The sequence below is a fragment of the Meles meles genome, chromosome 16, assembly GCF_922984935.1.
Source record: "Meles meles chromosome 16, mMelMel3.1 paternal haplotype, whole genome shotgun sequence".
In the NCBI taxonomy this organism is placed as follows: Eukaryota; Metazoa; Chordata; class Mammalia; order Carnivora; family Mustelidae; genus Meles; species Meles meles.
This window is the reverse complement of record NC_060081.1, coordinates 18,662,498-18,690,493: the sequence shown is the minus strand read 5'-3', so window position 1 is coordinate 18,690,493 and position 27,996 is coordinate 18,662,498. Positions and strand designations below refer to the sequence as shown.

The window sequence follows — 27,996 nt, the reverse complement described above, 5'->3', positions numbered from 1 at the left end:
TAAGTTTCTTCTTAAAAATTGAATTATAATTGACATACAATATCATATTAATTTCAGGGGACAACATGGTATGATTTTATATATTACATAATGATCACCTTTGCCTTCTGTACCATACAAAGTTATTATATTATATTATAGACTAGGTTCCTCGTGTTGTACCTTTCATCCTCATGACTTATTTATTTTAAACTGGAAGTTGTACCTCTTAATCCCCTTCACTTGTTTGCCTACCCCAAACCCCCTCCCCTGCAACAATCACTGGTCTGTTCCCCATATCTATGAGTCTGTTTCTGTTTCATTTTGTTTTTTAGATTCCACACACAAGTGAAATCATATGGTATTTGTATTTCTCTGAGTGACTTATTTCACTTAGTCTAATATCCTCTAGGTCCACTTACATTGCTGCAAATGGCAAGGTTATATTCACTTTTATGGCTGAGTAGTATTTCATTGTATGTAGGTATGTGTGTTTATATACACATGTATACCATATACAGTATATGTGTGTGTATGTGTGTGTGTGTGTGTGTGTGTGTGTGTGTATATATATATTAGGATGCCTGGATGGTTCAGTTGATTAAGCATCTGACACTTGATTTCAGCTCAGGTCATCTTAGGGTTGTGGGATCGAGCCCCACATCGGGCTTTATGCAGGCTTTATGCCTGCTTGAGATTCTGTCTCCCTCTTCTCCCCTCTCTCTAAAATAAACAAATAAATAAATAGGCAGAAAAGTGTAAAATCCATGACCTCGGCATCCACTGTAACCAGAAAAAGAAACACAAATTACACGTAAAGCAAGCAGAAGATAATAAAGATCAAAGCAGAGAGCAATGAAATAGGAAACAGAAATATAATAGAGAAATCAATGACACCAAAAGCTGATGCTTTGAGGAGAGCAGTAAAATCGATAGATGTCTGGCTAGCATGATCAAGAATAAAAGAGAAGAAAGAAATATAAATATCAGGCTTAGGTAATATCAGTGCACTACACAATAAATATTAGAAAGATAATTATGCTAAGTGAAATAAGTCAATCAGAGAAAGACAATTATCATATGTTTTCACTCATATGTGGAATATAAGAAGTAATGCAGAGGATCACAGGGGAAGGGAGGGAAAACTGAATGGAAAGAAATCAGAGAGGAAGAAGAACCACTGGAGACTCTTGATACTGGGAAACAAACTGAAGGTTTCTGGAGGGATGGGGTCACTGGGTGATGGGCATTAAGGAGGGCACATGATGTGATGAGCACTGGATGTTATTTGCAACTGATGAATCATTGAACACTACATCTTAAACTAATGATGTACTATATGTTGGCTAATGGAACTTAAATTTAAAAAAATAAATAAAAGGATAATGACAGAATATTAGGAATAAAATTATGCTGAAAGCATTGACACTTACATGAACTGGATAATTTCTTTGAAAGACACAAACTACCAATCTCACTGAAGAAGAAACAGATGACTTGAATAGGCTCCTGTCTACTAAAGAAATTGAATTTGTAGTTAAAAATCTTCCCAGAAAGAAAACTGCAGGCCCAAATAACTTCCCTGGCAAATTCTGCCGAATAGTTAAGGAAGAAATAATATCAATTCTGACAGACTTTTCCAGAAAATTGAAGAGGAATAAATATTTCCTGACTCATGAGTTCTCCCCAACTTTTTGAGGTTAGCATTACTTGGATATCAAAACCAGATAAGAGATTACAAGAAAAAATAATTATAGACCAACATTCCTCAGGAAGAAAGACATAAAAATTCTAAACAAAATACTAGTAACCCCATTCCAATGATATATAAAGATGCTAATACATCATGGCCAAGAAGGCTTTATCCCAGGAATGCCAAGTTGGCTGAGCAATGGAAAGTCAATAAATATAATTTACTGTGTTAACCAAAAAAGAATTTCTTGTAAAAATTGTAAAAAAAATCATAAAAAACTGTAAAAACCAAAAAAGAAAAACCATGAAATGATCTCAACAGATGCAGAAAAAGCATTTGACAAAATCCAACTTCTATTCCTGGTAAAAATTCTCAGAAAATTAGGAATAGAAGTATACCAAATAAAGGGCATCTAGGGAAGACCTACGGCTAACATCATAGACTGGAAGATTTCCCCTAAGATTAGGAACATGGCAAGAATGTCCACTTTCTTCACTTCTATTCAGTATGGTACTAAAGGATCTAGCTGGTGTAAAAAGTCAAGAAAAGAAATAAAAGTCACCCAGATTGGAAGAGAAGAAGTAAAACTGTTTTTATGTGCAGACAACATGGTGATTTACTTAGAAAATCCCATGAAATCAATAAAAAGCTACTAGAATAAATGAGTTTTGTGGATCACAAGATCAATATGCAAAAACTTAGGTAATATCAGTTTTAAATCCAAAATATTGGATTTCTATATACTAGTAATAAATTGTCAGGCATCAAAATTTAAAAGCCAGACCCTTTATAATTGATAATATCATTATCAATATTATTGGCATCATTTTCATATCAGTAATATGAAAAACCTTGAGATAAATTGGAAGGAAGATGTACAAAATCAGCATATGAGAGGGTAGTGACAGGGGTGCGGTTCTGCCCTTGAACCCACCGTGTGCCTGCACAGTTCTTGTCTGTGGTCTCTGCTCCCTGCCCTGCCTCGTTTGGGTTTCTCTGCAGATGGCATTTCAGTCTTTCCCAATTGCCTTTCCCTGGGGCCTCTATGTACCTACTTCACTACTTCCACACATAGAGCGGGGAAGGTGGAGAAAGTGCTCAATACATTCTGAGCGTTGTGTTTTATTCTCGACTTCCTCTCCTTTTCCTGGGACAGCATAGGGAAAAACTCTCTTCCTAGAGCTTTTCTCTGTATTCAAAATCTTATGCACTTACGTTCCTCAGGCTCTTAGGAAAGCCTGGGCTCTGGATGCCACCCACGCTTCTTCTCCTTGGGCATCTTCTCTGAGATTGTTTCTCTGTGTCATTATTTTGATGTCCAGATTGAGAAATCATCAAGTTACTTGACAAGCACACAGTTAATATGTCAAAGCAATAGGGCAAAGCATGGTAAATGATTTTTTTCATAGAGAATAACAAAAAGGAATGAATGTAGTGTGGTAAGATTTTACAATGCTAACACAACTGTACTTTAAATTTTGGTCTCTCTGGGTGTTGTGCAAAAAGAATGAATACTGTTACGCTGAAAAAATTAATAAAAGGGGGAAAAAAAAAAAAAGATATGATCACCCCCATGGGGGGAAAAAAAAAAAAAAAAATTTGGTCTCTCTCTCTCTTTAAACCAAAAAGTAATAAATATCCCATTGCTGATTTTATGATCTTGTGACTATGGACGATAGTGTTGTCTCTGCAAGAAATCATTGTGGGTGCAATAAAAGCTTGGGGTGACACTTACCATAAAAAACTTCTCTGCATTCTCCTTTTACCTGGTCAGTTGACTGCTTCCGACATTCAGGGTTGTATATGAATATTCTGGGACAGGGGAGGGAGATATCCACCCCTTCCCCAATACATGGTTCCTCTCCTTGAAGATCTTGGGATATAGACACAAAAAAATTATGGACAAGGCATATACTGATGAATATAAAGTACTTACAAAAAATGAGTACATAAAATACAGAGAAAACATGTGGTCTTGTATGATTTAGCTGAGCAATGAAAGGTAGACTGAATGATGACATGGTTGATCAGAAGGGAAGAGGAAGGTGTGAAGATTCTTTCTTGGGTATAGATTTAAAATGAGCGGATTGTTTATTTTGGATGAAAGCTAGTGCCCCAGAAAAGGACCTCTAGTCCAGAGGCCCTGAATTGTCTAGACTGTAGAGTAAAAACAACGTCCAAAAGAACATTCTGCAGTGATGGAAATGTTCTATGGCTGTGCTGTCCAACATGGTAATCACTAGTGACGTGTGGCTATTGAGCTCCTGAGCCCTATAGCTAGGGCAACTGGAGGAACTGAATTCTTAATTTTATCTAATTTTAAATAATTTAAATAGCTTCATGTTTCTAGAGGTCCCATGTATTGGATAGCACAGATCTTCTGCGTTTACTTTCCTGAGTTGCTCTATTTCTTGGAAAACTACTGAATAACAACACTAGATCTTGCAGTTAGCAGTTGCTGAAAAGTACAAGGTTATAGCTACTTCTTTTACTCAAAATACCATATTTAATGGTAAACCTGTTCGACTATCCCCAAACTCTCATTTTCCCTTAATTTCCTGGTGAGATAGTCATAATCACAATTTTCAGGAAGTCTGTAACTGGGCAGTGATCAGATGTGATACTGGAGGAGGGAGGCTAGGTGTCATTTTCATTCAAAGAGAACTTGCATGCTCGAATGACTCTGTCTGGTACAGGACAGGCCAACAGAGAGTGGTGACACATTCCTGAGTAGGGTCATTGCTTTGCTTACCTATTATTGTGTTACAAACTCAGTGACTTAAAACAACAATGTACTATTTTGTTTTGCATGGCTCTGGGATTGCTGGGACTCAGCTGGGTGGTTCTCCTTTGCAGACTCTCCCATGGTGGGAGTTGGTTGTGGTTGTCATCTGGTGCTGTGGACTGGAGTGCCTCCATGGGACCTCCATGTGGTTTAGAATTTCTAATAGGATGGCAATCCCAGGAGACTAACACCTCTTACCTGATAGCTTTGGGCACCAGGAATGACTGTTTCAAGAAACCCAAGAAGAAGCCGAAAGGTTTTTGATGAACTGATTCCCGAAGTCCCCAAAAGTCAGTTCCACCTCATTCTATTGGTTGATACTGGTTGAGTAAGGCAGCGAGCCCAGCCCAGATTCAAGGGGAGGGAAACGAGACTTCACTTCTTGATTGGCAAAGCAAAGAATTTGCAGCCATCTACCATCTACTACAGTAATCATATTAAAAGGGAACCACTGAAAGAAAACAAATGGACAGTGATGTTTAGAAAGGATCAAAGAATTGAGAGGCTGCAGCATGGATCTGGATTTTGGAAGGTGCTGGTGGAAAAGAGAAAGTGACAAAACACAGAGATGAGTTACCAGAAACTTGCAGAGAACCAAAGACGGTGGGACCCTGTAGAAATAGGGACCCTGTGGAAATACCAGGGAAAGCATTTCAGGCAGCCAGTAGACTGGCTTTAAGACTTTTTTAAGGCAGACTTAAAAATGAGTCTAAGGAAGGCAGGATTTTTGTTTTGTGTCTCGTATATGACTGAGGACAAAGGCTTCAACAGGTCCCTCTGAGATGATGTGGGAAGCTGGTCACAGCTGCCTTTTGGATGGTGATGGGTGGTTTGGTTACTGGTGCTTTGACTTTTATGTGTTGAACCAATGATTGAGTGGCCACCCACTCAATAAGAAAATAGAAAGGGGCCACCCATCTGATTCCATTAGGTGCAGCTGTTCTTAGAAGCCGCCGAGTCTGTGGGTCAGCTTGCTGTGCTGTTTCTGTGTTGTGAGCGTGGAAAAAAAACAGGTGCAAGAAGCCTTTGGCACACAGTTGCTTTCACTGGGTGACATTAAAGCTGCAATTAGGACAAGAAGTTGGCGTGACTGCCTGCCTGCCTCGTCCGTCTTTTCGTCCTCCTCTTATAAAGGAAGTTAAGAAATAGTTTACTGCCCGAGGCAATTTTATGATACTCTCCACTTTCTCCTCCGCTCCCATCTCAAGTTCACATGCTACTTTCTGACTGGCAAAGTCTTGCAAAATCGGAGGAATTTGAACAGGAACACGATAAGAGAAAACCACAGCTAACTGCTTGGAGGAAGGGACAGGACTGAGCCAGTTAAAACGAGAAGAGGCAGTAATGGGAGGTACTACGAGACACAGATTGAAAAAGTGGTTATTTGGAGGTCAGGAGGTGGAAAATGTGTGAAAGGAACGCAAAATGAGGCTGTAGAAGGAAGTCCATGTAGGACAGTGGTTTTTGAATCTCTCTCAGGGAACACTGTGGTTCTGTGAGCAGTTACTGGCAGGTCTATAAATAACAAAAAAGAGGCGTAGCAAGAATCACAGAGGCCCTGTGTGCAAAGATGTAATTTTATTTTCCACAAACAGAAGTCAACTTAGCCCACGGATCCTCATTTCCATCTCTAGCATCAGAAAAAAAAAAAAAAAATCTTGCCAATTCAGAGTTGTTTAGTCTCCACTGGTTCAAGACTCCATCTCCTCTTTGCAGAACCCTTCCCTCTCTCAACCCCTTTTGTCCTTCTGGACAGTCACTGGGGTTCTTTGGGGGGTGGTGGAGGTGAAGGGCATGGGCTGCTCACTGCTTGTCCTGCTGTCTGGAGAGGGTCTCTGTCCATAGGTCATCCTCTGGACTTAATGACCCCAGCTGGGATCACACTTGCCCCAGTGTCCCCAGCTGCCAAGGCTGCTCTCAGTGGTGCTCTTCTTACCCCTCAGCAGCCCCGTTGGAGACTCTGGGGACTGAAACACCCTGGGAGTGTTGCATCATCGTTTGTGAAACAGCCCGTCCTCAGGCCCAGGAAGCTCTATGGTCATAACTGCCTCTTGGCACAGACCATACAGGACATAGGCTTTGTCCTATTGATGGTCCTGATGGACTGTGACGTCCCTGATGGTGTCCAGGACTTTGTTTCTTGTGCACTATTAGATCTTCCTCTCAAAGAAGGGGATTTGAGCAGCTTGATGAGAGGGGCATATGAAATATGATCCCTTTTTTTAAAAGTAGGATCCATGGTGGTCCAGTGCAGAGTCCGAAGCAGGGCTTGAACTCATGACCCCGAGATCAAAACTCGAGTTGAGATCAGGACTCAGACACTTAACCGACGGAGCCGTCCAGGTGCCCCCAAATCCCCTGGGAGATGGTCTCTCAAGAAAGGTGGTCTGCGGGTGGCCGTCAAGTCTTCCAAATGAGAGGAGTCTCAGAAGTGGGAAGGCAGTGAGGGAGACACACTCCAGATTGTGTCACAAGACTCTGGCTGTTATTTCTGTTTCTCGAACACAGTTGGCATTGCTTTCATGAAGGGCATGTCTCACACTGAGGTACACTCTCTCATTCAGAGCATGTGCATGTGACTGAGACCAGAGTATACAGGCGTGACAATCTCCACCTCACGAGTCTTCAGCTCTGGTATGCAGCAGGACAGGTGGACAGATGAGCTACCTAGGAAACAAAGGGAAGAGGGAGTCGGAGAAAGTGGTTAGCATGGCTGAGGGAGGGAGGAGGTGAATTCAAGGTGCCAGATAGGACAGTGGTTATAGGTGAGGAGGGGAGGGCTCCAAAACCCATCCTCATATTAGAGGGGTGTTTGTCTTATCTGAGTCTAGGGGCCCATGTGTCCAGCAGGATAGTTGGGCTAGGGGTGGGTGGGAAGCATCAGAATATGAAGGAAAAAAAACAAGGAAAAGTATAACTTTAACATCTCTATGACTGCACAGATCAATTTTACTCTCGACTTGTAAACTGTTTAAAAACCTTCACTGTAAAAATGGTGAGATGTGTTTATTTCACCAACAATGCTAGTTGTTGGTGAACTATCACCATCATGATGGGGCCTTGGGCTTAGAAGAACAGGTGTTCCCAACCCTGGCTGCACGTTGGAATCACCTGGGAGTTTTTTTTTTTAAGATTGCACTTATTTATTTGACAGAGAGAGAGAGATCACAAGTAGGCAGAGGGGCAGGCAGAGAGAGAGAGAGGGGGAAGCAGGCTCCTTGCTGAGCAGAGAGCCCAATGTGGGGCTTGATCCCGGGACCCTGAGATCATGACCTGAGCCAAAGGCAGAGGCTTAACCCACTGAGCCACCCAGCTGCCCCCACCTGGGAGTTTTAATAACACTGGCATTTGGGCCTCAGCCCCAGAGAGTTTCATGTGACTGATCTGGGAGTCAGGGGTCCAGATCTCTCTCCTGGTGATCCTAAGGTTTCAAGAACCACACTCTAAAAAGGAATCCTAAAGATATGGGGCCATCTGATGAATTCTTACAATACCATGTTACTGGCCGTAGAGTTGAGCCCATTCCTTGGAGCAAGAGGAACCAGATGCAAACACAGGAACCAGATAAAAAAATTTTTAAAAAGAAATTATCATCATTCCAGACCACAAGGCAGCATTAGGACTGATGAATTATTGCTGCTGTTTTCTTTATCTGGGCCAGGGCCTGCCCAGCCTGGAAGGGATATAGGAAGGGAGGGTGTGAGTTCTGTTAGGAAGGAAGCCATCATCATCTACTCAATGTCTCCTCAGAGGAGGATGGCTCATTAGGTCCTCAAAACAAATCAGAGTCCAGTCACTTGCTGGAGCACAGAGTGGAAAGGGAAGAGCTACTTCCGAGCCCCTGGCTGTTGAACTTAGAGCCCAAGCCAGCTACTCCTACTCTGGTACTTCATCCTCCTTCCCTCCGTGCACCGAGGTTCACACCTGGCCATTCACTGCATTCCTCTGCGTACCAATTCTCACGTGCAAAATGAATGGATGGAGTAAGTGGGTCTTAAGCTGAAAAGAATTACCTGGTCTGGCCAAGAATTCTGGTATCAAGACTATACCACCTGTAAACTCCTTTTTCATCTGGGCACATAATAATAACAAATAGCAAGGGACTCCTGTGTTGTATTAACCTTGTGCAGGTGCTGGTTTACAGTAGTAATTTATGTCACCTCCCCATGATATGGGTGCTGATACGATCCCTTTTCACAGAAGAAGAAACGGAGGTACCAAGAAGTTAGTGCGTAAGAAGCCGGGGGCGGGCAGGCCTCAGGCTCCAATGGCTGACCCACACTGTCTTGTCTCTGGCTGAAAAGTGTGGGACCTGGGGGCGCCCGGGTGGCTCAGTGGGTTAAGCTGCTGCCTTCGGCTCAGGTCATGATCTCAGGGTCCTGGGATTGAGTCCCGCGTCAGGCTCTCTGCTCAGCAGGGGGCCTGCTTCCTTCTCTCTCTCTGCCTGTCTCTCTGTCTACTTGTGATCTCTCTCTCTGTCAAATAAATAAATAAAATCTTAAAAAAAAAAAAAAAAGTGTGGGACCTGAAAGCCCACTGGTGGGTCGGGAGCTCGATTTGCCCGGCTCATGCCCAGGACCCCACAGTTGGGTGGTAGCCAGATTACGATGTCCAGGTGAGTCGCTCCAAGTCACTTCGTGTGGGATGGCCGTCACTGCCCCACGTGGGGCGGGGACCCCGGACCCGCGAGGATGCGGGGGGCAGGGCGGCGTCCCTGGCTCCTGGGCTCCTTCGCGTAGGGCGCGGGGCACCCGGCCAGCACGCTCCCTCCCTGACCCGGCCCGCCCCGGCGTCTCCGCCCGCCCCCGTCCGTCCCCGTCCGTCCCCGCCCGCGGCGCCCGAGCTGGAGCCCGAGCCATAGCGCAGCAGGAGCCGCGCCCCGCAATTCCCCGGCGCGAGGGCGGTGTGGCTCCTGCTCGTGCCCGCGCCCGGACCCGGGAGCCGGCCCGGAGCGCGCGGCAGTGGCCGGGAGGGGCCGGAGCGCAGTCGGCCCGCGCCCCCAGGAGCCCCGGCATGTGACCGCCGTGCGCCCGCGCCCCGGAGCTCCCGAGCTCCTCGCCCAGCTCCCGGGGCGCTCGCCCCGCCGCGCTGGGCTCGGGCCGTCGGGGGCTCGCCCAGGTAGGAGGAATCTGCGGTGTGCCGGGCTGGCTGGCCGGCAGGGCAGGCGGGGGAGGGGGGCGTGGTGGAGGGTACCCGCCGTGGCTTTGACACCTTTCCCCTCCGCGCCCACCGCGCAGAGAGCGTCCTTCCTCCGTCCCCCTTTCTTGTCAGTTTGTTGTGGAAGAAGGTGATGGCGGGGATATCTGTGGGGGTTTTGTTTGTTTGTGTTCCTGTGTGAAGCCGGAATAAGGGTTGTTCAAATGTCTTTGGTGTGTGGCGGGGGGGGGGGGGGGGGGGGGGGGGGGGGGCTTGCGATGGTCCTGGAGGGTTGTTCCAGGGTGTGTGTGTGGGGGCGGGGGGGGGGGGGGGGAGTTAAGTAAATTGCTTCCAGGCATTTGAATCTGGCCAAGTTCAGCTGCTTTGGGAGTGTCCCTCTCAGGGATTTAGGCTCAGAGGGGTCAGTCTGGTCAAGAAGATTAGGGAAGAAGGGTCTACACAGTAGGGGAGGGTAACTTGTGCTGCCCCTTCCCTCCCCAACCGCCTAGGGAAGAGCTGATGCTGGGTGTAGCTACAGACGTGCAGAAGGCATTTATTCACAGCAGGCAGGGCCAGTACTTCACAGTTTATAAGACCCTTTACATTTCTCTTTTATCCCCCCAGCAGTCTTGTGAGAGACATGATATTATCACTTTCCTTTCACAGCAGAGGCTTACATAGGGTGACACTAACTTGGGGGACTGGCACCCCGAAGGAGAGTGAGCCCTTTGGACTTCAGAACTATGCCTTCTGCCTTCTGGCGTGATGGCTCCCGTGACCTACCAGGACTTCTCTTCTGTGCTGTTGAGGGTACTTAGATTCCTGCCAGGGCGGCTGTCCCCAGTGATTCCCGCTGGCACGAGATGCTCCCCAGACGGGCATGTTCTAGGGGTTTTATCTCCCCAGTCTAGGAACCAAGTAAGGGATGTCTCGGCCACAGATGCTGTGGAGAAAAGGTGAACTGAGATCCATCCATCATTGGAAGGCGCTGGCTGGGTTACTCTGGCTTGTACCAGGCTTGTGGAAGGTGAATGTATCAAATGGAACTCCGTGACTATTGATGAACTGAAGAGAGCCAGGAGATGAAGCTGGGGGCAGGGGTGGGGTGCTTGGGAACTTTGCAGCCGCTTTCCCACCCTGTTTATGTGCAGCTGTGGGCACCTTTTCCTCTCTTGACTGTTTTTAATTTCTGATTTAATATTCTATGTTCACATTCTGTATTGTGTTTTGAGCTAGACAAAAACGTGGGGCCTTTGGGATAGGATTTGATGAGTGAAGGGATAGGGAGCCCCTTATTTATTTTCAGTCTTATTTGGCTAGCTGCCACTGTACTGTGTGTGGAGCATGACTTACACCTGTCCACCCTTGGATAGCCTCCATGTGTTCCAGAGGGATGTTTGACCTGAATTCTCCATGTGACTTTCACACGGCTGAGTTAAACCCCCCTTTTAAAATACGCTCTATGCTTCCTGTGTGGGATAATGTGGCAAGGCTTTCTTTATGGTTTTTTTTTTTTAAATAACATCTTTTGAGTAATTCTTTTGCTGTTGGTGACACACTGTTCAATATTAGATCCACTAATTTATTTAACAAATGTTTACTGAATATCTCCTATTCCGGGTCGTATTCTAAGTACGGAGGATAGAGCAGTGAATAATAAGAGAGTTGCAAATCCCTGCCCTCTAATGGCTATGAATCGTCTTGGTGAAGTCCCGGGACAACTGCAGTCTCTCTGCATAAGGAGGTTCTTTGAACTGTGCCTCTTTGACTGGGGTGTGGGCACCCTGGCTGCCTACAAGCAGGACACCATTCAGTGTCTCCAGGGTAGAAGGCAGGAAGGTAACGGGTGCAGACACAGTGCCTGGGTTCCTGAGGATTGGCAGGGGCACTGAGATATACTCTAGGGCCCCGTTGTGCACTTGGATGGGGGATGATAGAAAGCGCGTGCTTGGGATGCATGGCTGGAGGGAAGATGTTGTCAATAGAACGTCCTATCGATCAACTTCAAAGTTGGACAGTTGCAGTGAAATTACCACAGCATGGGCTAGGGAGGTATCAAGCATCAGCTGCATATGGACCCACTGTGAACTTGCCAGCTGAAGGACAGCAGGCATCAGGAGGCACTGGGACTCACTGGCCATGGTCCAGCCCCATGAGGTTCCCCATTGCTGCTGTGCACAGGAATCGGGTTTGTGTTTTCCTTTCTTTGAGGTTTTGAGGTCATCACGTGGGCTTGCGGGATCTGTGTTCTCAGCAGCTTTGTTCCTTGCTCCCTCCACCCTTGCCCTTGCCTGCTGTGACCCCAGGAAGTGTGCTGCAGCTTCAGGGCCATGCTCAGCACTTGGGAGCACTTGGAGGAGCCCTGGCCCCAGACTGATCTCACCAAGCGCTGAAAGGGGCTAGGGTTTCCGAAGGTCCCTGGTCACCTGCATGCCTTTGAACTGGGCGCTGTCTCCTCATCTCATACACGTGGCAGAGTAGGGGATTCTTTGTTTCTTTTTTCTATTCCTATCTGTTCCAGAAAGGGTTTATAAGATTCCATGGATTAAAAATCAGATGAAAGAAAACCAGGAGTGGAGATGAAGTGCGCCTGCAGTGAGTCTAGAAATGTGTCACATGTATAGATTTGCAGAGTTGCCAAGTGTGGCTACAAAGACAGAGGGAAGCCTGTTCCTTACCCTTGCCTGAACCTTAGCGGTGCCTGAGGCGCTCTGATGAGAAATGGCAGGACTTGACCACAGAGCAAACAAACTAGCGTGTCTGGGGGTGCGCCCAGACACCGGTGTTTTTAAAGCTCCCAGGTGGTTCTGACGTGTAGCCAGTGTGGACGACACTGATGTACTTTCCTGCCAGCTGTAGGAGAGGGGAGACCCGGTGGGGCACAGCCATCTGTGTCTTCAAGATGTAAAGAAAGTGCTCAGAAATAAAAGAATTCCTGCGGTGGAGAAAAGTGGGATGGTTCCCCTGCAGGTCCCCGTTTAGGAGGATCGATCTTGGGCTTTCTCTTGAAACGATTCTCCATTGTCGGTGGTGCAGTTGGGTAAGCGAGTTGCAGCTGGACTTCGGATGTGAGTAGGAGGTGGGGGAGGGGGCCTGTGCACCCCGAGTTCTGCACGTGCAGCTTCCCAAACCAGAGAATGTTAAGGACCCCAACAGATACAGCCTATGACTCCTGACCCTGAGATCAATCAAGAGTTACATGCTGTCACTTTGATGAGTGCTTCTCAGCTAGTTCAGAATCCCTTACCCCCTTTAATGCAAATATTTACAATTCTGAAATGATATAAGAAAACTTACCTGTAATGGAATTTCCAACTAGTTAGCATAATAGCTAGATGTAAAGAATCACTGTGTGGATGGGTGCTTGAAGCAGAGCCAAACTAGAACCCAGCGAAGCCACTTAATGTATTATGGAGGCTAGACGATAGGGTCGCAGGGGATGGCTCCAAGTGTGGTCTGGAACAGAGGCACCCTGGTGGGGATCCAAGTACCCCTGAATGATGAGTGACTTTTGCTTAAGGTCTGAGGTCTAAATGGTAGTCAAAGCCAGTCTCCTCTCTCTTTTCATAGTAATCACATTCCTGGAAAATTCAGTATGTTTGAAACGTGTGCCAACAATGTATATTCTGTGTAACTGGAGGATAGAATTAGGCGCTGGGCTCTCCAAATGGTAAATGATGTGCATGGCTTGGAGGTCGTGCAGGACAAGAGACAGTCTTTACTTTGCAGAACTTCCCTGTGTTGTTCTGGAAGTGACGCTACCACTCAGTGCTTCGTTGTGATCACCCAAAGTGTCCCCTTCTCTATACTTTCAAAAGTGCTCCCTTAGCAGCCATACCAGCCTCTTCGAGAACCAAGGGTTTGCCCTCATCACTTAGTAGTAAGTGATTAAAGCCCTAATGTCACTTTGCACCCTAACATAGCAGGGTGCAGATGGGGTGGAAGCCAGCCATCCAGAGTAATTCATGTTGATAGTTACGGGGTCCTATTGGTGGTGGTAGAAATCAGGATGGTGGGGCCATGTGCTGTGAAATATGGCTAGTAAGCGGCACAAAGGAATTTGGGGGGAGGATAGAAATGGTCTGTATCTTGATGGAGTACTCCTGGGGTATACAGTTGTTATAGTTAATGGAATTCTACACAGGTATACCGCATTCCTGGGGTATACAGTTGTCATGGTTAATGGAATTCTGCATGGGTATACTGTATTCCCGGGGTATACAGTTGTCACAGTTAATGGAATTCTACACTTAAGGCTTACTATGTATTTCACTGTATGCATATTATATCTTGGTAAAAAAAAAAAAAAAACAAGAGGAGTGAAAACAAAGAAAAATTCATGTAAAGAATGTCTAGTCCCCCGTGACTACCTGTAACACTCACTTTGAGAAACAGAACTATTGTGGTGGGCTGGCGGGCAGTGCTTGGGGACAAGCCATGGGAGGCAGGATTCAGGTATGGAGCCTTTGGCAAGTGGAATGGGAGCTGTGCAGGAAGGCTAACAGGGTCAGGCAGATCATTTGAGAGGAGACAAGGGCTGGGAGAGCAGAGCCTTTCCCATTGTTGGGTCTGGTTGCTGTGGTCCAGGAGCACAGGTTCATTGTGGAAAATGGACACTGTGAAAATTCAGTCCAGCTATCAAGAGGCTCTGGTCTGGCCATTCCTGTCAGTAGCCCTCTGCTGATGGTAATCCTGTCCCTCTGTGCCTTATTCTTCCCTTTTCTGTTAAAACCCACGTGAAACCACATCTGGTGGCTTCATGCCTTGTCATAGCTGAACACCTTGGACAGCCTAGCGACACCTAAAACCTCTGTGACTATTTTCCCTCTATCTCCATATCCCTGTGCATGGTAGCCTTTGATGATTAGAGAACTTTCCTTGTCTCATTTGTGTGAGTAAATAAGCCAGATGAATCTGCTGTGAGCCATGCATTTGGATTTTCTGATAGGAAGATGGCCAAAATTTGGGTGTTTCTCAGACCTTCTGGGATGATGAGTGTTTCTGTTGCCTCCATCATGGGTGTGGTTTTGTCTGCTCATAGTTATGTAGAACTCTTTCTCTGGGGGAAAACCAGGGATAGCCGTGCTGAACGGATGCACAATAGAGTTTTAGGATGCCTGTGTATGGTGGGGTATGTGTCACTCTTCTCTGCATAACAGAAACGGTTCTATTATACTGCGGTGACTCCCAGACTTCTTTGTGTCCACATCCTTGGTCTCCTTCCTTTCCTGAGCGTGGAACCATCCTGGGGGGCCTCCTTGATGTTAGGGCGAGGTTGCTCTGTCTGGCCCCATGGGTGTGACATTGTGTGGCCCTTATCGTTCCATTTCCCATGACTGGAACCAGGTAGAGATGATTGTTGTCTATGCAGGACAGTGCCTCCCAGATTTTTACCAGCAAAGGACTCCTCTTGAGAAATGAAAAGTAGATGCTCAGTCTAGCTCTCTAAAGTGGCTCCCTTAAGGGCCATTTCTTTGATGACTCATACTTTAGCTCTGGGAGATTTTTCTTTCCATTTCAGAATATAGCTGTTTTCTCTAATATAAAAACGACTCCACCCAGAAAATCCTTGAGTCAAATCAGTATCCCAGGAAGTTAGATTCGGAGTTCCCTGGCTGTCTACAGCTTCTTGGGTGATTTGCAGGTTCTAGATTAAGAAACAGGGACTTGTGTAAGCCCAGAATTCTAAAGAATTTTCCACAATCACGTGGTTCTATGGCTTTATAAGTAGGTTTCTTTATACATCTTGTCTTGAAAACTGACATTTTTGGTCTTAACAAAACTGGAGACTGTGTAATTGCTGTTTGAGTCCTTATAACAGGTGAAGATCATAATTATAGACTTGATTTTAATACCATGCCTCATTCCCCATATGTGTTCACGATGGTTCTCAGCAGAACATGGAGATTGTGACAATTTGTGAGCTGAAGAACCTGCTTTCCTCTTTGCTTCTTTCAGGGACTATCCTCAGGCCCTTCCCAGTTACAGTCAATTAGTCAGAGCCTGATTCTCTATTTCTCTGTTGTGTCAAATATACATATATACATACGTCGAATAATGCGTGGGATGGGAAGTCGTATTAAACGATGCTGTGTATGTATTTGTCAGGCACTCAGTGTGAAGAGTGAGCTGGTAGGAGGTGGAAATGTGGAAAGTACCAGTAGGATTTCTGGTTAAATTTCAGACGTAGGGCCCTGCAGGTCTCCAGGAGAAGGAAGGGGAGGAGGCTTTTGCTGGTGTCGTCTCTCTCGTCTTGGGTTTCTGCAGAGGTGTGGCTCCTGCAGAACTACCTGTAGAGCCACGTAAGAGAGGTCCCATGCAGGCCCCGTACTTTGGAGGGTCCTGCACCGCTTCTCAGCTGGCCTCGGGCCTCAGCATGGCCAGGAGTCTGTGGGGCTAAAAGAATGTGCCTCCTTGGAGCTTGTGCACACCAGCATGGTCATAATCCAGGCACCTGGGACCCAGGAGATTCCTTGTCCAAACAGCCTGGGCAGAGCACACACACAGGTCTCTCCCCCTACGGACTCCGCAGCCACCGTGCCTCCCTGGTCTGCTGAGTGGCCCGGGCTGTACGGGTTGGGGGGAGGGTAGATTTGGATGTGAGGACTGGGATGTCTATCTTTATGCACTCTCAGGGCACCTCATGATATGTGACGGAGCTGGGGGACCATCTAGGGAGTCCAGCTGGGAGGCTGACATGGACAGGAAGAGCACGAGCCACATGGGGGACTCGTCCATGCAGATGCTGTGTGGGACAGTACAGCCTGCTTCCAGAACCTGGTGCCCGTCACCCTGCTCCCAGAGGTGGACCCACGGGGGCATGTGTCTTCATGAGGTCTGGGGTGTGTCTGATGCGTGCCACCTCTGTCCTGTGCCTGGCTTCTGGCCTGGCAGGCAAGACACACAATGTGGGGGAATTCCTCAGGAATAAAAAGGAAATTCCTCAAGGTTGTGGGAAAATTCTTCAGGAATAAGAAGGCGTTAATAGAGGAAGGCACCGCTTCCCTCTGCACCGGAGCCCCTGGGCCTTGTGGAAGCCTTGTGGGTTCTGGCAGCTGTCCCTCCATCCCCCAGCTGTCACTTTCACTGTATCTGTGCAGGGTATGGATTTCCTCGCAGCCAGACAGGACGGCACTAGGAGATGAGCAGATCTTCTGCTGGGGGCCTGCGCGCTCATTGTTAACCCTTACACCCCATCTCTGCTTCTGTAGTCGGCCTGCCTCTGCGTGCTGGAGTCGGCCGTGCTCCGGTCTCATTTCCACTTTTCTCTCTAACAAACAAGAGGCTTCGCACATATCCACTGTGTGCCACAGAGCCGTGGTGTGTACCGGTTTCCAAGTACGTTATGATCACGAAGAGCGAGGGGAACTGTACTCCGGAAGTTCACGATGGATCGCTTTGTTGCGTGATGGTCATAGAAAGCTCTGCTTCCTGTTTTCCCACCTGCATGGGAATGGACCAGGCTGCTGGGGGCGGCGGGGTGACCAGCCAGGGCCCCCTGTCATGCTGGGGCCCGGTCCGGCGTCAGTACCTCCCTCGCCCCCACCCAGACCCTGCACCCCCGCTGAAATCGGCTGTGGAGGGGATGGTAGGCAGGGCGGAAAGTTTCATGTGTAATATAGATGTCACTGCCTGTAAGGGTAAGAAAGGAGCCGTGTGTTAATTTATTGGGAGCATTAATCCTTCTCTCTTCCTTCATCCTTTTATTTTATGTGGAAAATTCCTCTGAACAATAAATAACACAATAGAATAGATCTGTGACTTTTTTATTGTCAGTACTTTCTAAAAATATATTTTGAATTTTATTCGTAAACCAATTTCAAAAATCACAGCAGGTTTTGCCCAGTTGCCTCTGGACAAGGGAGGTTGACTTAGCCAGTATCCCGTCTGGAGGGAATTGTGCCCAGTGTCTGGTCCTGCTCCTTCTGCTCTCCCTCAGCGTCCTTCCTGGCTTCCCGGCTGTGCGGCCTTTGTGTCACCCCAAAGTAGTAATCTTCCCTTTCCAGTGTGGTTCCCAGCCTCATAATGCTTCCCCTAGCATTTCTCTTCTCTGACTCACACTCAGTACCTGTATTCCAACCTTTCTTCCCCTTGATTCGAGGCCAGGTCTTCCTCCCTGTGTAGTCTAATATGAAGATGTTGGGTAGATGACTCCTTCTCTCCCTCCCTCCCTTCCTTGCTTCCTTCTTGAGCTCTTACCACAATGCAAGAGGAGTAGGATGGGGCCCTCTTCACAGGAGTATGGGAGAGGGAGACAGTCTTCTCTGTACCTTTCTCTCCTGGCCCAGGTAGCGAAGGGCAGCTACCAGGGGAGCCCTGGGTCCCAGAGCCAGAGGTCTGAGGCACCAGGTGCCCTGGGTCAGGAGGAACCTATGGGACTTGGTGCTCCTGGATGTGGAGGAGGGGGGCGTTTACCCGGGCCCTGGGAGAAGCCTCACATCAGAGTTGGCTCAGAGCTGGTGGGAAGTCACAGAAGAAGCGGGCAGACTGGGCAGGTTAGAACCAGGTGACAGACCTGGGGAGCCCTGTGGAGACACCACAGAGGGAGAAGGGCAGATGGCAAGGAGCAGAAGCCATGAACCAAGTAGCAGAGGATGGGGAGAAGAGACAGTGATTATAAAAGTTCTTTTAGAGACTTTCGGGCAAAGAGGAAGAGGGAAAGTGAAGTGGTTTGGGGGACTTGGGAAGTGAAGTCTGTTAGAGGTTTCCTGGACTTTCCAAATCAATTCATTCCTCTTGCCCATCCTTCTCCCCATCCTTACGCTGTTCATTTCTCTGACTCTCCCTACAGATCCCCCATGCTGTGCTCATTTCTGGGCCACACTGATGGAGGTGGGGAGGGCACTGTGCTTCGGACAGGGGACAGGAAGATCAGGGAGTCTTTGATTTTGTGTTTCAATTGATGTGGATAAACCTCTGTGCCTCTGACCACTTAATGTGATGCTGTGTACCTTCCCGTAAACCTGACATGAATGGTCAGGTGCTGCTTAGTCCATTTATTCTAAGCGGAGTGTTTGGTACTGCATTAGTCAGGCTGTTTTATGGATCGGACATGAAAAGGCCTTATTCTTCAGCCTGACCAGTGTTGCAAAGGCCTCAGGAAATCAGTCAGATGTGAAGCAAATACCAGACTCCGAAATATCCCAGGTAAACCGTAAAAACCAGGGAGTGGATGGTGGAATGCCCATAGGGCACATCACAGTTCAGCTTTTGGGGAAGTTCTTTCAGATTCTGTCATTGGGAATGCAGGTGAATCGATATGCTTGCTAGAAGGAAGCCTGAAGATGCACAGTGTGCTTGTCCTTAAAAAGGGCCTGTTCATGTTCTCCCTGGCATCTGGTTCATTCTCTGATCTCTGTTCTCCCAGGGCATAAGGTGGTGAGGTGCCCACAGGTGGTACCACCCTTCTGCCTCCCCGGGGCAGCTAAGTGCCAGGTTTCGTGCAGTTATTCCAAGAGAGGTGGTGGTTGTCAACCTCTGGGTATTCCTCATCCCCCGCCCCTCAGTTTTCTGAAACCATTGTCTCAGAGGACTGTGGAGCGTGGTGCCCTTTAAACATGCTGACTCATTGGTTTTGGACACTTCTCAAGGTCTGGGCAGTGGTCGGTGCCTAGAAGCTCCCTCACTGCAGCTCACACTGGTGTGCGTGCTTCCTTCCCCAGGTAGAGTCGCCCCTCGAGGATGCTGACTCCGTGCCGAGAAGCAGGACCACTTCACCCAAGGAAGAGCCGTCTCCAAGGTAACGGTTGCTTCCCCCGCAGCGGGCCCGCCGGCCGATTCCGTAGACAGCTGGAGTCTGCGGCCTCAGCTCCAGGTGATTCCGGCGTGTCTCTCAAGGTGCACAGAACATTCTGTTTGTCCGCTCACATTCCTCTGGGACAACTCCGTGGTTTTATCCGATTTCTGAAGGGGTCTGTGACCCCATTGAAGGCCACTGCTCCCCCACTTTCCAGGGTCACTGACCGGTCACTAAGGTTATGACCGGTATGCTGATGGCTCCCAGCGCACTGTGTGCTGTCCAGTTCCAGCACCTTCCAGGCCCTGTGTCCCTGTCACTCAGCTTTCAGCGGACACTTGGAGTCTCCCTTCGTGTTGGAGGCGACACTTCCGGCTAGCCCCAGCAGACCCAGGCCCAGTGGTGCTGTGAGCGACTTCCTTTGGGCCTCTCTTCGGGCTGTCTGTCGTTCTGGAACCTGTCCCTCACCTGGCCCAGCCCTCATTGGTCCCCACCTGAGTGAATAAGGGCTGGTGCATCCCAGACCCCCTCCGTCACCCCTCCTTTCGCAGGCCTCTGAGCAATTCTCAGATCTACCCCCTTTCTGTCTGTCCTTCACTGCTGGCTGGCTCAGGCCACATCCGCTCTCGTGTGGACACCCCCTCACGGCTGCCTGCTCTCTCCGCCTACCCTCTTGTCTCCGGTTTATATTCCACACAGGTGCCAAGATCTCTGTGAAATCTGATTATACACCACCATGTAGCTTAACACCTTTAAGTGAGTCTCTTTTGTGCCACCTATGAATTACAGCCCCAGCTCCAAGCCGGGCTCTGTGTTCTGGGCACTGTCAGCCTCCCCAGCTTTGCTTCTTGACTTCCCACCTTTGGTTTATGCTCCAGAAGTAGGTGGGACTGGTCTCCTCCAAGTGCTCTCTACCACCTCCTGAGGTTCAGGTAACCCCTTCCAGGAGACTTCCTCCAGGCTGAGTGAGGTCTCTGGCCATTGCTCTCCCCAGAGACACCTCTGCATCACTAGATAACTCTGTGGCCCTGCCCGCTTTCCCTGCCGGCTGTTGAGCTCCTTGAGCCAGACCCTGGTCGTCATTCCTGTGTGTTCCCAGAGCCACGTGAGGCTGCGGGCATGCAGTAGATATCCAGCATACAGTTGCTGAATTCAGCTGTGACCGAATGAAGGGATGAATGGATGACTGCAAACACTTCACCAAAGCTTGTACTTGTCATCAGCACGGGGGTGGTTATGATAGCTTACATTCGAGGGGGACCATTTGCCCGACGGTTCAGTGCCCCTCACACGTGACAACCATTTCCCCTTCAGCAGCTGTCAACCACAAATACTGCTCATGTCATCCCTGTCTTGTCAAATGGGGAATGGAAGCATCGACCAGAGGATGGAGGGATGTGGGGGGAAGGGGATGTGTGGGACGCAGCTGTGATCACATGAGGCTTATGCCTAAATGGTGGCCGTCTTGAAGAGTGGCTGCTTGCTTTATTTTTTTATTTCATTAATTATTATTATTGTGTGTGTGTTTTTTTTTGTTTTTTTGTTTTTTGTTTTTTTTATCTCTGGCTCTAGCACTCTGCCTTCAAATAGCACAACACAGATGCTGTTGAGAGACTTCCTCCCTTGGCCAGCCTTTCAACTATTGGCAGTGCAAGTCTAGTCAGGTTTGGCATCATCCTTGAAATTTCTGTGTTGTGTGGGGGGGCCTAGTGGGATTTGTGGTAATTTTTGTCAGGAGCACGGTTCGTTTAGTCTCAGGTGCATCTTTCTGTCCGTCACTTTCACTGTCCGTCCTTTGACACATGACTCTTAACCCCATCTCATGGCCCAGAGCTGACCCCCTTGCCCTAAGGTTCTGGGGACTGATAGGGATTCAAAAAGTCCCCTGCTGAGAGGAAGGGGCTGCTCTCTCCCCTGGTTTTTCTCAGAACAGTTCTGGGGCAGGCGAAGCAACACCTGGACCCAGGGGATTTGGCTTCCGTGTTCCACTGTCGGAGTGGGAATGGCTCAGTGACGATCTGACTGCCCCTTCACTGATATATACGAAGGAACTGAGGCCCAGGGAGCCATTGTGTCTAACACCACACTGCCCTGCGGTGGCAGGCCATTAGCCTTGGACTTGTATGAATCAGCATTTTCCCACAATTAATTCAGAATTACATCTTGAGATATAATCTATATAAAACTCACCCTGGCACCTTCCGCTTCTTCTCCCATGCTTAGTAATCAAACAAGTCCGATCTTGTAATTGCATGAACTAATCGCTAGCACTGTTCACTTAGTTTCCTGATATCTTTATATTGTTTCAGATAACTAACACCAACAGTTGATTGGCCTGGAACCGGCCACTGGGAAATATTTTTAACCCTTTATTTTCTGCCTCTCTATCATGGAGCCTTAAAACACACACTCACCCAGTTGCAGAAAGAGCTAATAAGCCGGGTTGCTAGACTTCTTACTTTAATAATCTAAATATAGTTTAGAAGTAAATATAATAATGCAGTTAATCTGGGCAAACTTGGGGGAAGGCCGGTTTATGTGAATAAAATGTCAGAATTACAGGGTATCTAAGGAATGCAGTCCTCCTGCTGTGAGGTAGGTCCAGAAGCACGATCACATTGATGCAGGGAGACTAATAACCCATCAGCATGGCTTGAGGATGAGGGTGGAAGCAGGTGGGAGTTAGTTTATATGGTTTTAAAGATTTTTCTGCAATAGTAACATTTTAATTTTTGTTTCACATCCATTCCTCTCTTTTTCAGGAGAATATGAAAGTGTTACTCAGGCTTGTTTGTTTTACAGCTGTACTGATTTCTTCTCTGGAAGCTGGTAAGTTAAGCATTTCCTCTTTCTTGCCTTCTGAGAAGCCCTATTATTTAGAATACATGAAGTGTCTTCCCTGACAGAGTCAGTTTTTTCTCCTCACCAGTTTCTGTTGAATCCCAGAACAGAGACCCTCCTGATCATAGAACTGTACTATACATCCTTTCACTCGTGGTTTGGGAAATTGAGGCACAGTGAGGCCAAGAGCCCAAGCTCACATAGCTAGTGTCAGAGCAGCAGCTAAGATCCAGGCCTCCAATGTGAAGGCCTGGTCTTCTCCAACTTTGTTGCGGATTGAGGAGTGTGACGGGAGATCCTGGCTTTCGTTCAGAAGAGGTGTTAAATGCAGTCATTAGGAACCCACAGCTGAGAAACATCCAGAGACAGCTGGATGTCTCCATCCAGTTTCTTTGTTTTCGTTTTTAGCTTTTTTGTTTATTTTTTGTTTTTTTAGTCTGGCTTTTTTGGGTCAGCATAATTATTTTGAGATCTGTTCATATTGTACAAATGGATAGATATTATTTTATTACATGGTAGTTGTCTATTGTATGGGTATATCTCCGTTCATTTATCCACTCACATTTGATGGACATTTCAGCTATTTCTGGTTCTTGACTATTAAGAGTAAAGGTGCTACGAAAGCTAGCTCTCAGGTCTTTGAGTGGACATATATTTTCATTCCTCTGAGGTCAATACCTGAGAGGGGGATGGCTGGGTCACAGGGTAGGCTTATGTGAAACTTTTTAAGAACCTACTAAAGTGTCTTCCAAGGAGTTGTACCATTTTATATGGTCACCAGCAGTAAATGAAATTTCCACATCTCACCAACACCTGATGTTGTCCACCTTTTCGATTTTAATACCAAAAGGAGTAATAGCTCTTTGTAATTTTAATTTCTATTTCTTGCTAATGATAATGAACTTCTTTTCATGTGCTTTTTTGCCATCCATATATCATAATTCACTTTATCTCCTTTGTCTGGTTTATGCTAATAGCTTGTCTTTTTAAAATAACTGCTCTCAGGCTTATGGTATCCATCTTTAACTTACTGCTGTCTACTTTCAAGTGACACTATACTATTTCACATATACCATAGAAAACTTAGAATAATACACATCCACTTCTCCCTTCTTGAGCTTTGTCAGATTGTTCCTATATGTTTTATTTCTTTATATGTTATAAATCTCACAATACTTTTTAAATTTTTACTTTAAAGATAACATTCAGTTATCTTTAAAGAGATTTAATAATGCTATGGCTTGAGGTTCACTAATCTTTTTTTCTGTAGTGTCAAATCTGCCGTTAATCATATCCTATGTATTTTTTAAGTCAACTTTATAGTTTCATTCACTAGAAATTCAAGTTTTAAAAAAATATTTTTTAGGTCTCTACTCAACATGTTTGATCTAGTATCTTGAAGAAATGAAACACAGTGGCAATAACTATTGTAATCTATTAATTCTGTGATCTGTATCATTTCCGGGTCAGTTTTGATGGATTACTTTCCTCTTTTTTTTTTTTTTTTGAAAGATTTTATATATATGAGAGAGAGAGAGAGATAGCATGAGCACAAGTGAAGGGAGGGATGGAGAGAGAGGGAGAAGCAGACTCCTTGCTGAGCAGGGAGCTCTGGATCCCAGGACCCTGAGATCATGTCCTGAGCCAAAGGCAGATGCTTAACTGACTGAACCACCCAGGTGCCCGATGATTTTCTTCTCATCATTGATTGTATTGTCCCACTTCTTTGTACACCTCGTAATTTTTGATTGAATGCTAGACACTATAGATTTTACCATTTTGGGTGCTGGGTGTTTTCGTATTACTAAAAACGTTCTTGAACCATTCTGCTACAGGGTTGTTACTTGGAAATAGTTGATCTTTTCAGGTTTTGCTCTTAAGCTTTATTAGTCAAGATCAGAAATAGTCTTACCTTAGGCCTAATTTGCTCCATCTACAGGGTCAAAACCCTCTGGGTTCTCTACCTGATGTTCCATGAGCCGTGAGGTTTTCCATTCCAGCTGCTGAGAACAGCAGTATGTGGTCCAGTGGATATTCACTCTAATCCTTTTGGCAATCTTCACTCTGACTTTGGGTAGTCCCTTATGTGCTTACACCAATTGGTACTCAGCTGAAACCTTGAGGGAGAATGTACAGATCTCCAAAACCCTCTCTCTATCTATGTATCTATACAGCTCTAATCCCTTTCCTGCTCTGTCCTCCAAACTCGTGGTTTACCTGGATTTCCAGTTCTGTCTTCTCCATTGAGACAGAACCTGGCCTTGTTTGTGTTTCCTCCTTGCAATGTCATGACTTAGGATCTTTCTCTAGGCAGTATCTTGGGAAAATTGTAGGGCTCACCTACTGTGTTTTCCATCTTTCTGTCATTTCTGTCCTTTGTTCCTCAATGTTCAATGTCTTGAATATTTCATATACTTGGTCCATTTTTTCAGTTCGGGTGAGAGGGCAAATCTAGTCCATTTTGTACTGAAGCAGATCTGTCTCCTGCTATATTAGCACCAATCTTTAGATGAATAAAGAGGCGATAAGAGAGGTTAAATAACTTTCCCAAGGGCCCACAGATAGTAAGTGGCATGACTGGATTTGAATATAAATCTTTCAGTCTTCCAAGATCATGCCTTTCATTATAAAGCTGTTAAAACTCATATATAATATGAATTGATGCATTTTCTAATCGATGCGTTTAAATGTCAATATTGCATGAAGAAACATGGACGAATTTCTCACAGAAGCTGTTTTCTCTTTTTCCCTTTTCAAGACATATGTGAGGAACGCACAGAACAACTAATTTTAGTCTCATCTGCCTATGAAATTGATGTTCGTTCCTGTTTTCTTAACCCAAATGAAGAGAAAGGCCCTATAATTTGGTATAAAAATGACAGCAAGACACCTATATCTATGGATGTAAGTGCCAGGATCCATCAGCACAAAGGTGAACTTTGGTTTGTTCCTGCCATGGTGGAGGATTCGGGATATTACTTTTGCACCGTGAGGTAAGAAAGGAATCGATACATTGCAAACCTGTGTTCTGTGTGCCTGCAGTAGGTAAGGACAGAAACATCTTTAATTGTGCTGAATTCACCTATTTTTATTGATTTTAGGAATGCATCTTACTGCCTCAAAATTAAAACAACCATTAAGTTTGTACAGCATGAACCTAACTTGTGTTACAACACAGAAGCTGTATTTACGCAGAAACTACCTGTTGCAGCAGATGGACAACTTGTGTGTCCCTATATGGACTTTTTTAAAGATGAAACAAATAAGTTACCAAAAATACAGTGGCAGAAGGTAATTTTATATTCAGTATGGTATTTTACTTTTCCAGCAAATAGAAAAGTTTTCTGACCTAGACAATAGGGTGAATCTGCAGAGTACTTTTTCATTTCATGTATTGGTTGCTTTTGCATGGTGAAACTTGATAGAAAAAAAAATTTTTTTTAATTTTAAAACTGCGTACATTTAATGAAAGTCTTACTTTCTGTTAATTTTATTTAAAACTGGATTGGGTGGCATTCCACTTCGTGTTTTGGTGCCTTTGATCTACCTAGTTTGTTGGAACTTACATGGGGAATCGTCTTGTTAGAGGTTAAGAAATACAAAATAATTAATATCAACGCAGAAAGGAAGTATAGCATTACTAAGAAACTATGGCATTAGCATTCTGTCCCCAGACATGTTTTCCTTGCAAAGTAAATTTGTCTTTACTTGTCTTCAAAGTGCAAGACTCACAGGCATAAAGATTTAATGTCCTGGAAATGTAATTGGGATTATTGGAAAAAAAAATACTATATTAAAACTTGTACACAAGAAACATAGTCATAGGGGCGCCTGGGTGGCTCAGTGGGTTAAGCTGCTGCCTTCGGCTCAGGTCATGATCTCAGGGTCCTGGGATCGAGTCCCACATCGGGCTCTCTGCTCGGCAGGGAGCCTGCTTCCCTCTCACTCTCTCTGCCTGCCTCTCTGCCTACTTATGATCTCTCTCTGTCAAATAAATAAATAAAAATCTAAAAAAAAAAAAAAAGAAAAAAAAAGAAACATAGTCATATATATTCATATATGTGCTCAGCTTGCATTCATGTGTTTGGTGTAAAACAGGGGTATGATGATGATTACAAATTTTCCTGAGGTTTTCAATTCATATATGTATGAATATATATGAATATGTACATATACATACACACACACGCACACACACACACACACACACCACGCGCATACAGTATTTGCCAATATGGAAAAATGGAGTTTCTTTTGCTGGTAGGCTGGGGAAAATCATTAATTGGTTTTAATACTTCCTTCCTCTCCATCTTTCTAGGATTGCAAACCTCTACTTCTTGACAATATATACTTTAGTGGAGTGAAAGATAGACTCGTTATAGCAAATGTGACTGCAGCACATAATGGGAAATATACCTGTGGAACATTCTACATGTACTTGGGAAAGCAATATCGTGTCACCCGGGTTATAGAACTGAAGACTATAGGTGAGTCATAGCTCCAATTCTAGGAGTTTGAATCTGGGAAGGCCCAGAAACCATGATTCTAACGGTACCTTCATCGTTCAGGGAGAAACTAAACCCAAGAAGAAGCTTGATAACTTGCCCAAGATCGCATGGCTTTAGCTTTTTTGTTGCTGATACTGTGTACACGTTTTGCAATCCTGCTTCAGATGCAGTGCTAATTAGACAGTCGGTAAGAGCTGTGTTTTCCGACTGAAGGAAGAGGCTTGTTCTCTGCCATAGCTGAAGATGGTTCTTCCAGAGAGCTCTGGGGTTCCTCGTGACCAGTGTATGAGGAAGGGCAGTCCTGAGCACTTTTGCTGGGGGAGTCTGAGTGTCTAGCAGTAAGGAACATCTACTTGATCTCGATGGGCTGGATGCTAATGAGCTTTGGAATGTGTTGCATTCCTAGAGTGTACTGTACTTCTTGTTGGTTTCTTGTTAGCTCAGTTACTTTCCCTCTCTAAGCCTCTTTCCTCCTCTGTGAGATGATACCAACTTCCAAGGTTATTGGGGAGATCAGTGACCAAGTATGCTCAGCCTGTGATCATGTGCCTGGTGCAAAACAGAGGAGAAATGAATAGGCATTGATAATTATTCTTGTAAATATTCCCGAGGCTTTCAGTTCTCTATTAACTGTGTTTCACCTTAAAAGCAATTTTTCAAGAAAATGCACTCCCACAAATTACTTGGGGATGAGCAGAATGCTCAGCCTTTCTGTAAATAGACTTTGTAAACTTTCAATAATAAGAGTTCCTCTAACCATGAGTTTAAAAGTTAAAGGGACCTTATTAGTGGTTATGCTGGGACAACCGGCATAAATGGGGACTGTCTCGGGTAAACCCTAAACACAATCACCCTACATAGAGCTAAGTTTTCTCAATTCTCTAATAACTTATATATTTCAAACATTAATTTTATTGAATCAAAATGAATTCCTTGCCTAGTTCCTACAAGCATTAGTGAATTATAATTTTCCACGCTCCTTACATTACAACCATCTTAGCAGCCCCTCTCTGGCCGTGGGGTAGCTCTGGTTTGTCTTTCTTGACATATAGAAACCAGACCAGCAGAGAGAATATTAGAGAGAAGTAGGGAATTTTTTTTAATAGGTCAAATACATTTTAAATACTCTCTGTCTTCTTTTCTGATCCCCTTTATAGAAATAATATACTTCAGAGAAGAGGTCATATTTTGTTTTCATAGAACAGACTCAAAAATATCAATTGAGCATAATTATGTACCAGGCACTGTTCTAGGTATACATTAGGGAACAGAAGAGACAAAATCCTGCCCTAATGGAGGTTATTTTTTTTTTAAAGAT

At 45.7% G+C, this 27,996-nt stretch overlaps 1 protein-coding gene across 6 annotated transcripts in view; it reads left to right on the top strand.

Annotated features, from left to right (window-relative positions):
- The window catches only part of IL1R1 (interleukin 1 receptor type 1), a 69,997-nt gene that overhangs the window by 26,677 nt on the left and 15,324 nt on the right, over positions 1-27,996 (top strand). The window contains exons 1-7 of one of the 6 annotated variants that reach the window (XM_045980816.1): positions 9,310-9,575; positions 19,256-19,332; positions 20,902-20,993; positions 22,092-22,158; positions 24,929-25,163; positions 25,272-25,461; positions 26,489-26,657. In XM_045980816.1, the coding sequence (XP_045836772.1) occupies positions 22,098-22,158; positions 24,929-25,163; positions 25,272-25,461; positions 26,489-26,657 (655 nt within the window). In that variant the 5' untranslated portion in view covers positions 9,310-9,575; positions 19,256-19,332; positions 20,902-20,993; positions 22,092-22,097. Of the gene's footprint in view, positions 1-9,309; positions 9,576-19,255; positions 19,431-20,901; positions 20,994-22,091; positions 22,159-24,928; positions 25,164-25,271; positions 25,462-26,488; positions 26,658-27,996 lie in introns of those variants that run through there. The other 5 variants (XM_045980818.1, XM_045980815.1, XM_045980822.1 and 2 more) reach the window with 5 other exon arrangements.